This window comes from Salvelinus alpinus, chromosome 7, assembly GCF_045679555.1.
Source record: "Salvelinus alpinus chromosome 7, SLU_Salpinus.1, whole genome shotgun sequence".
NCBI lineage: Eukaryota > Metazoa > Chordata > Actinopteri > Salmoniformes > Salmonidae > Salvelinus > Salvelinus alpinus.
Genome location: NC_092092.1, coordinates 58,705,830 through 58,716,302, shown reverse-complemented (window position 1 = coordinate 58,716,302; position 10,473 = coordinate 58,705,830). Strand labels below are relative to the sequence as shown.

General features: G+C 41.2%; 1 protein-coding gene across 1 annotated transcript; it reads left to right on the top strand.

Annotated features, from left to right (window-relative positions):
• The first annotated feature begins 2,074 nt into the window (after window positions 1-2,074).
• On the top strand, window positions 2,075-8,393 carry LOC139581338 (tRNA wybutosine-synthesizing protein 2 homolog). The gene is made up of 6 exons (XM_071410983.1): window positions 2,075-2,318; window positions 6,271-6,355; window positions 6,582-6,732; window positions 6,885-6,996; window positions 7,105-7,263; window positions 7,348-8,393. Exons 4-6 carry the CDS (start codon window positions 6,912-6,914, stop codon window positions 7,359-7,361), a joined length of 258 nt encoding a protein of 85 aa, XP_071267084.1. The 5' UTR covers window positions 2,075-2,318; window positions 6,271-6,355; window positions 6,582-6,732; window positions 6,885-6,911; the 3' UTR covers window positions 7,362-8,393.
• The last annotated feature ends 2,080 nt before the right edge of the window (window positions 8,394-10,473 follow it).

The window sequence follows — 10,473 nt, the reverse complement described above, 5'->3', positions numbered from 1 at the left end:
CTCCAATATCAAGTCATTTTCAGGTAAGTTGCCAAAATGCCACGTGCGTCCACTTATGTCTGTGCATTTGTAACAACCTAAACATTACAAAACTTCTATTCAATCAAATAAGCCTCACGTAGCAAATTAGAAAGCTTTTTTTTGTTTGACCAAATTCGACAGTCTCTCATTAGCTAGGTAGCTAGGTAACAGTGTCTAGGTTTCCATCCACTTGGTGACAGATTTTCATGCAAATATTCAATAATCTGCATAAAAACAATATATTCTCCCACCAGAGGGGTTTGCATGAAACTGACATTCATTGCGGAAAAAGGCTTTGCTTGGTGACGTAGTGTACATAACAATAATTGTTGCGGTTAAATTCCCATGTAGCAAATAAAAATAGAAGTTTAATGGGTTTCCATTGCATTTTCAACTCTACTGATGTTTTTTTTTCAGTATACAGTGCAGTTGTAGCTTACATGATGAAATTATTATGGACAAAAGAGCAAGATTTTTAGTCGTTTTTGTGATCAAGTTATAATTTTTTTGTTTGACAAACAAACAAAACACAAACCAAGAGACATTTACCCCCCCCTCATATGCACAAAAAGCTTATTTCTCTCAAATTGTGTGCAATTGTGTTTACATCCCTGTTAGTGAGCATTTCTTCTTTGCCAAGATAATCCATCCATCTGACAGGCTGTGGCATATCAACATGCTGATTAAACTGCATGATTATTACACAGGTGCACCTTGCGCTTGAGACAATAAAAGGCCACTCTAAAGTGTGCAGTTTAGTCACACAAATGTGCCAGGAGTACCCTGGGGGCAGAGCATACAGACAGGGGTTGAGTTTATGTTCATCTGGAAAAGTTGTTGAGGAGTCGCATAACTCATGTGGGCAAAATTGTAGTGAGTCATTTGGGTTCCTGATGATAATATGATGTTGGACCAGACAGTACTCCAGTTAATATCTACTGCTGGTATATCTTTGTTCCATTTTTAATAGATTGGTAATATGTTGGTTTGAGTAGGAATAGGAATATATACCAGTCGAAAACAGCATGTTCGAGACAAGGTAGAGCGTCCGGTGAACAGGACGCGCTACCTTGTCCCGAACCTGCTGTTTTTGACTCTCTCTCTCTCTCTCTCTCTCTACCGCACCTGCTGTCTCTAACTCTGAATGATCGGCTATGAAAAGCCAACTGAACATTTACTCCTGAGGTGCTGACCGTTGCACCCTCTACAGCCACTGTGATTATTATTATTTGACCCTGCTGGTCATCTATGAACGTTTGAACATCTTGGTCATGTACTGTTATAATCTCCACCCGGTACAGCCAGAAGAGGACTGGCCTCCCCTCAGAGCCTGGTTACTCTTTAGGTTTCTTCCTAGGTTCCTGCCTTTCTAGGGAGTTTTTCCTAGCCACCGTGCTTCTACATCTGCATTGCTTGCTGTTTGGGGTTTTAGGCTGTGTTTCTGTATAGCACTTTGTGACATCGGCTGATGTAAAAATGGCTTTATAAATACATCTGATTGATATATATAATTTGGAGATTGCCCTTACCCTTGCCATTATTATTTTGTGGATGAGATGATCAGATCTCCAACGTACTCCATAAGCACTTAGAGCAGAACGAAGCTGCAAATAAAATAAAAATGAAAACCAGGCAGATGGTATTGCTTTTTCATGTCTTGGAACGCATGTAGGTTTCAACTGTCCACAATGTCAGAGAGAGTATGAATTCCCCCCTCACTCCAAGCTGAAAAACATATAGGCTGGCCACCCAAAATGATACTGTCATTATTAAACAATGGCATATTTTTTTATTGAACCTTTATTTAACTAGGCAAGTCAGTTAAAAACAAATTCTTATTTACAATGACGCCTACCAAAAGGCCTCCTGCGGAGGCAGGGGCTGCGATTAAAAATACATTAAATAAATAATATGGGGGTGATTAATAATATATTTGCAATTGTTCCCCATTGAACGCCATACTGTAAGCATTTGCGTGATGATAGGGTCAAAGGTGAGTTTAGCTTTTTTGATTGAGATGTTGAAATATACCAGATCTTGGAGCCTGTACGGGTTTGCTATATTCTCCTCCAGGGGGCGCCAGCCCACTGGGTCTAAACCATACACGTATTGGGCGCAGAATAAATATACGTTTTATTTGTCAAACGGCAGCCAAGCGTCGATCATAATGTCACCAGAATAAGACACTCGATATTTATTGAAAAGATGCATCAAGCTCATCACAACATATTTAATCTGTAGCCTAATAAACTGCGTGCTTTCCTGAGCTCTTGGAAGGACAGCACAACATATCATTGGTAACTCAAGTTTACGTCGATATTATTGTTATTATATAAATAGTTGTGCATAAAGGCTTTCCACCGCCATTTCTCGCATACCTAATTTTACCGACAAAAAATATCCCACCTTGTCTAGAATATTTTTTTGTCTACATTTGGAAAGTTTACTGACAAATTCGCTGTTTCTATCCGGATTGTCGTGACATTTTGTTTCCGACATATTACTTTACTCTCAGATTTTGAGCGGAGTAATCAAATCAAATTATGTTGGTCACATACACATGGTTAGCAGATGTTAATGCGAGTGTAGTGAAATGCTTGTGCTTCTGGTTCAAACAGTGCAGAAATATCTAACAAGTAATCTAACAATTCCGCAACGACTACCTAATACACACAAATCTAAATGGGGTGAATGAGAATATGTACATTTAAATATATGGATAAGCGATGAATATGGATAAGCGATGACCGAGCGGCATATGAAAGGTGCAACTAGATATCATATGCATATACTGTATTATATACTATGAGTAATGTAAGATATGTAAACATTATTAAAGTGGCATTGTTTAAAGTGACTAGTGATCCATTTGTTATAGTGGCCAGTGATTGGGTCTCTATGTAGGCAGCAGCCTCTGAGTTAAGTGATTGCTGTTTAGCAGTCTGATGGCCTTGAGATAGAAGCTATTCTTCAGTCTCTCGGTCAAGGCTTTGATATGCCTGTACTGACCTGCCTTTTGGATGGTAGCGGTGTGAACAGACAGACAGTGGCTCCAGTGTTTGTTGTCTTTGATGATATTTTTTGCCTTCCTGTGACATCGGGTGCTATAGGTGTTATGGAGGGCAGGTAGTTTGCCCCCGGTGATGCGTTGTGCAGACTGCACCACCCCCACCCTTACGGTAGAGGGCAGAGCAGTTGCCATACCAGGCTATGATACAGCCTGACAGGATGCTCTCTCAACAGGATGTGGATCTGTAGAGGTTAGTCAGGGTTTTGGGTGACAAGCCAAATTTCTTCAGCCTCCTGCTGTTGCGCCTTCACCACACTGTCTGTGGGTGGACCATTTAAGTTTGTCGTTGATGTGTACGCTGAGGAACTTAAAACTTTCCACTTTCTCCACTGCTGTCCCTTCGATGTAGATAGGGGGGTGCTCCCTTTGCTGTTTCCTGAAGTCCACGATCATCTCCTATGTTTTGTTGACGTTGGGTGAGAGGTTATTTTTCTGACACCACACTCCGAGTGCCCTCACCTCCTCCTTGTAGGCTGTCTCGTCGTTGTTGGTAATCAAGCCCACTACTGTTGTTGTGTCGTCTGCAAACTTGATGATTGAGTTGGAGGCGTGCATGGCCATGCAGTCGTGGGTGAACAGGGAGTACAGGAGGGGGCTGAGCACGCACCCTTGTGGGGCCCCAGTGTTGAGGGTCAGCGAGGTGGAGATGTTGTTTCCTACCTTCACCACCTGCTGGCAGCATGTCAGAAAGTCCTGGACCCAATTGCACAGGGTGGGGTTGAGACCCAGGGCCTCCAGCTTGATGATGAGCTTGGAGGGTACTATGGTGTTGAATACTGAGCTGTAGTTAGTCAACAGCATTCTTACATAGGTATTCCTCTTATCCAGATGGGATAGGGCAGTGTGATGGCGATTGCATCGTCTGTGGACCTGTTAGGGCGGTATGCAAACTGAAGTGGGTCTAGGGTGGCCAGTAAGGTGGAGGTGATATGATCCTTGACTAGTCTCTCAAAGCACTTCATGATGACAGAAGTGAGTGCTACGGGGCGGTAGTCATTTACAGTTGAAGTCGGAAGTTTACACACACTTAGGTTGGAGTCATTAAAATTCATTTTTTCAACCACTCCACAAATTTCCTGTTAACAAACTATAGTTTTGGCAAGTCGGTTAGGACATATACTTTGTGCATGACACAAGTAATTTTTCCAACAATTGTTTACAGACAGATTATTTCACTGAGTTGACTGTGCCTTTAAACAGCTTGGAAAATTCCAGAAAATTATGTCATGGCTTTAGAAGCTTCTGATAGACTAATTGACACAATTTGAGTCAATTGGCGGGGTATCTGTGGATGCATTTCAAGGCCTACCTTCAAACTCAGTGCCTCTTTGCTTGACATCATGGGAAAATCAAAAGAAATCAGCCAAGACCTCAGAAAACAAATTGTAGACCTCCACAAGTCTGGTTCATCCTTGGGAGCAATTTCCAAATGCCTGATGGTACCACGTTCATCTGTACAAACAATAGTATGCAAGTATTAACACCATGGGACCACGCAGCTGTCATACCACTCAGGAAGGAGACGCGTTCTGTCTCCTAGAGATGAACGTACTTCGGTGCGAAAAGTGCAAATCAATCCCAGAACAACAGCGAATGACCTTGTGAAGATGCTGGAAGAAACCGGTACAACAGTATCTATATCCACAGTTAAACGAGTCCTATATCGACATATCCTGATAGGCCGCTCAGCAAGGAAGAAGCCACTGCTCCAAAACCGCCATAAAAATGCCAGACTATGGTTTGCAACTGCACATGGAGACAAAGATCGTACTTTTTGGAGAAATGTCCTCTGGTCTGAAGAAACAAAAATAGAACTGTTTGGCCATCATGTTGTGGGGGTTCTTTGCTGCAAGAGGGACTGGTGCACTTCACAAAATAGATGGCATCATGAGGGAGGAAAATTATGCGGATATATTGAAGCAACATCTCAGACATCAGTCAGGAAGTTAAAGCTTGGTTGCAAACGGGCAATGACCACAAGCATACTTCCAAAATTGTGGCAAAATGGCTTAAGGACAAAGTCAAGGTATTGGAGTGGCCATCACAAAGCCTTGACCTCAATCCTATAGAACATTTGTGGGCAGAACTGAAAAAGCGTGTGTGAGCAAGGAGGCCTACAAACCTAACTCAGTTACATCAGCTCTGTCAGGAGGAATGGGCCAAAATTCACCCAACTTATTGTGGGAAGCTGGTGAAAGGCTACCCGAAACGTTTGACCCAAGTTAATCAAATGAAATGCAATGCTACCAATTACTAATTGAGTGTATGTAAGAATTAATGAAATACAAGCTGAAATAAATCTTTCTTCTATTATTCTGACATTTCACATTCTTAAAATAAAGTGGTGATCCTAACTGACCTAAGACAGGGAATTTTTACTAGGATTAAATGTCAGGAATTGTGAAAAACAGAGTTTAAATGTATTTGGCTAAGGTGTATCTAAACTTCAGACTTCAACTGTAGTTCAGTTACCTTTGCCTTCTTGGGTACAGGAACAATGGTGGCCATCTTGACGCATGTGGGGACAGCAGACTGGGATAGGGAGCGATTGAATATATCTGTAAACACACCAGCCAGTAAAACCTCTTACTACCGTTCTGACAATGTCCAATATGTATGGGTGGTTCCATTTTGGTGTTAAGCTCTTTTTGACCACACCCCTTTTGATTTCAACAAACTTTCCATACTCTTTCTTATCTTATATATAATATGTATGTTGTGTCTTAACCGATGGCGGTCACAAGACAAACACCTTAGATGTAAAATAGGGTCTAAGTTACAAGATATGCGGAAAATGAAAACAAATCTGAGTTTGACCTTAAAGGTTAAATTACAAGTTTTATTTAAAAAAAAATTCAATTCAACTCAACCGTTTTATCTTTTCCAGTGATGCAGACATGGATTTCTCGTTGTATGGTGTTGTATGCAAAATGGGTCAACTTTGGGCACCTTTATCTCCTGAATGTGTTGGGATTCAGGTTCAAAAAGTCACTTTCTGACCACTTCCACTTGAAAGTTTTGTTCAAATGAAAAGGGGTGCGATTTTAAAAAGTGATTAAAATCAAATGGAACAACCCATATGCATAGTCTTAATCATCTACTGATCTCTAGCTTCATTGACTTTTTGGATTGAAATCTAACAATTTGCTGTAATTGTTCTGCTTTTCTCTATGCAACAGGCTCCTCTGCTGTCAAAGAGAGAGAGGAGGATCTCAAGCAGTGACAAGCTGGTGAATGTCTTATAGGACCTACTAGAATCCCATGGTGAGAGATGGACTGAGGATCTGAGAGACGATATGCATCACAGTTGCCAGCGCCACGGAGACTTGGTGCTCTTAGGGGGAAAACACGTTTTCTCAGCCAGTATGGAAGAAAACAGCTATAGTATAGCATACAAACTGTTATCATCTGTAGATTATATTGATACAGGCCTCATTTTATGTTCTGTGTCGGTTTAGTGTGTGTGTTTAGTCCAATGCATCTGTTACAGGTCCAGATTTGTGGCCAGCAGTGGCCCAAGCACTGGGTGCAGTACATTTGGCAAAGATAGCTTGAATCTCCAAGGATGGATTCAGAACTCCTGTAGTGACCATGCTAGTTGGAGAGGACAGCTGGGTGACACATGTAGACAACAATATCAGGTAATGACTCCTTTAACCCTTTCAATGACATTACTACCAGTATTCTTTTAAAAAATGGTACCAGAAGTGTTACTTTGTAGTCTCAAGGGAATAGTTGCATGTTACGTACTCCTTGTCCAATTGTTTTGTCATGTTTTACAACTATCTTTGAGGGATGAGTTTGATGTGACCAGGTGTGCATGTTCTCTGCTGGCAACATCACAGAGAAGCTCAGGGTCGCCTCATTTAACTGCAGTGGGGAGACTGTGGTGGATTTATATGCAGGTAAGAAAATACATCTTGCATCTGTGTATATTGTCCATGAACTACAGAAAAGATTCATAATCTATGCATAATTTAGCACTATAGGATTATATTGTTATTCTTTATTAGGTATTGGCTACTTCACTATCCCATTCTTGGTGCATGCGGGGGCCAGCCATGTTCATGCCTGTGAGTGGAACCCAGATGCCGTGGAAGCCCTGCAGAGAAACTTGGGAATTAAATGGAGTGTGGCATCACTGCACCGACCACAACAGAGACAACCGGCAAGTAAGGAACAACATCTTTATACTGGAGATCAGAAATCAACCAGTTTATGTGATCTGAGAATAATCGTTTTGGGTGTTTTTCCAGCTCCCATTGTGTAACCTGGCTGACCGGGTGAATTTGGGTCTTATACCCAGCTCTGCGGATGGCTGGCCTGTTGCCTGTCGACTACTGAGGAAAAGGACCGGTGGCATGTTGCATATTCACCAGAATGTTACCGCACCACATCATATTACAGACTGTGACACTTCCTCTGTTCCTGTCATGGAGAGAGTGGACATTTCTGGAGGAGACCAAGAAGAGGTGTCTCCTAAGGGGAGTGACAGAGAAGTTTGGGGTGCCTGGACAAAGGACACAGCCATCCACATTGCCTCTCTACTGCAGGACATCACTGGGGGACCATGTAGGACTGGCGTCCAGCACATTGAGCATGTCAAGTCATACGCACCTCACATTCACCATATAGTACTATTCTTAGAATGCAGGCCACTGAGGGGACAAAAGACAGGACTGTAGCATGACTCTTATTTGTGTAGTCGTACCAGTGGCGGACTGGGACCAAAAATCTCCCCTTTCTAACACACTGGCCCATTTTTTTCCCCCCTTGAGGCCCCCATTATTAGCAAGATAATGAGAATTTTGCGCTAAAAACCCAAATTAGACAGGCCCACTAGGCTAAAAATGGACCAGTCCATCTGGTGTACTCTGCCATTTGTGGCTATTAATAAATTGTTGCACACTAATTTTAAATGAATCATAATTGAGTTTTTTTTTAAAGAAAAACATGGTTTATAGGTTTATACAATGTGAAAATGAAACTGTTGTTTACCAGTTGTTGTACAACTGATTTTACAAATGTTTATACATGCAATGACTGTGGCTGCTTGTGTGATGTATTGTTGTCTTTACCTTATTGCACTTTGTGCTGTTGTCTGTGCCCAGTAATGTTTGTTCCATGTTTTGTGCTGCTGCCATGTTGTGTTGCTACCATGTTGTTGTCATGTTGTGTTGCTACCATGCTGTGTTGTCATGTGTTGCTGCCATGCTATGTTGTTGTCTTAGGTCTCTCTTTAAGTAGTGTTGTGTTGTCACTCTTGTCATGATGTGTGTTTTGTCCTATATTTACATTTCTTACATTTTTATTTTATCAGTGTCAGGTTCTAATGTATCCTCTGGCCTTCCTGACCATTTAATGATGGATTCTAATGAAGTGAAGGATAAAGACCACATTGTAGGGTTTTTTAACAAGCACTTCATATCTGCTGGTTCAGTTTTTGATAATGGTGGGGCCCAGGCCTCTAATGTAAGCTCTGTTACAGTAAACTATTAAATAGGCCCTTATGTGAACCATTTTAACTTTGAGCCTGTTTCTTATACTGAGGTCTATAAAGCACTAAAGGAAATAGACACTAAAAAGTCTGCCGGTCCAGATAATCTGGATCCCTACCTCTTAAAGATACCAGCTGGTATTTTTACTGAGCCTGTGGCTCATATTTTCAACTTGAGTCTCTTGACCAGTTACATACACAGCCTTTGGAAATCAGCGTATGTTCTCCCACTGCTAAAGGGTGGAGATCCCTCAGATGCTAATAACTATCGTCCAATCTCTAAACTCCCTATCCTGGCCAAAGTCTATGACTCCCTAGTGAACTCAGTTAAAACACTTCTTATTTGAAAAGAACATACTGAGCAGGGTTCAGTCTGGCTTTAGATCAGTGGCACATCACCACAACTGCAGCTATAGCAGTGGCAAATGACATCATTAATGCACTTGATAAAAAGCAACATTGTGCTGCTCTGTTTGTGGATTTACCAAAGGCCTTTGATTCAGTTGACCATTAATTGTTGCTAGCTAGACTCAGAAACATTGGTCTCAGTGAAGGGGCAGTAAATTGTTTTAGGAACTATCTTTCTGACAGAACACAATGTGTATATACTGACAATCACAAGTCTAGCTTTCTAGAGATTAATGGAGGTGTGCCCCAGGGTTCCATTTTAGCTCCTGTGTTGTTCTCAATTTGTATTAATGATTTGGGAAATGGGATGCAACCAGCAAAGTTACATCTATATGCAGATGATAGTTATATATTCATGTGCTCCTTGTCTGGTTCAGGCTGTTGAAGAGCTCCAGACTGCTTTTCAGTCACTATCGTCTCAAACTGGTCTTGAATGTACAAAAAACTAAATTAATGACCTTTACCAGAGCTAGAACTCTGCCAGAGAACGTTAGCATTGTCACATCTGGTGGCTTATCCATTGAAAAAGTATCATCCTACAGAAACCTAGGTATTTGGTTGGATGACAAGTTGTCCTTTAATGTTCATGTGGATATTCTTGTCACAAAGCTTAAATTGAAATTGGGTTTTTATTTTCGTAATAAGGCTTGCTTCCCGCTTATGGCTAGAAAGAAGCTTGTTCAGGCCACTTTTCTCGCTGCAATTGATTATGGTGACTTGTTGTATATGCATGCAACCTCCTCCGTCTTACAGAGACTGGACTCTGTTCATCATGCATCCTTGCGCTTTATTACAAATGCCAAGTCACTCACCCCCCATTGCACATTGTACCAAATGGAAGGTTGGACCTCACTTTACATGCGCATAAAGATACATTTGTATGTGTTTATCTACAAAGCCCTTTTGGGTAAACTCCCTCTTTACCTCTGTAGTCTGGTCTCCTTCACCACCAGCAGTTACCATACCTGGTCTGCTAGGTGGTTGCTACTTCTAAAGTCCCCAGGACATTCACAGTATTAAGCAAGACTAACTCCCCGTCTCTCCTTCCTGCATTCTGAAACTTGACTTTCAGTGTTGGTGGTTAGAAATCTAAAATCCCGGAAGATATGGAACGGTTAATTAACTAATTAAGCAAGACTGCCTTCTCTTCATGTACACCAGACCATGGAATAGTCTACAATCCATGCTTCATCTAGATATGTTAGTGCCACTGAATGAACTTAAAATGTTGATGGGAGACTCTGTTACAGAGGAGTGTAAATGTTTTTTTTAGTCTGGATCATGTTGTTGTATTGTATTGTTGTATGTTTTAATTATGTAATGTATTGATTGTTGCTGCCTTCAAGGTCTCCCTTGAAAAAGAGACTCTGGGTCTCAATGGGCTTTTCCTGGTTAAATAAAGGTTAAATAAAAAAAAATGTAAATGCATTTTTGCTGCTCATTATTTCCATAATCTAATATTACTCGACATAATTCA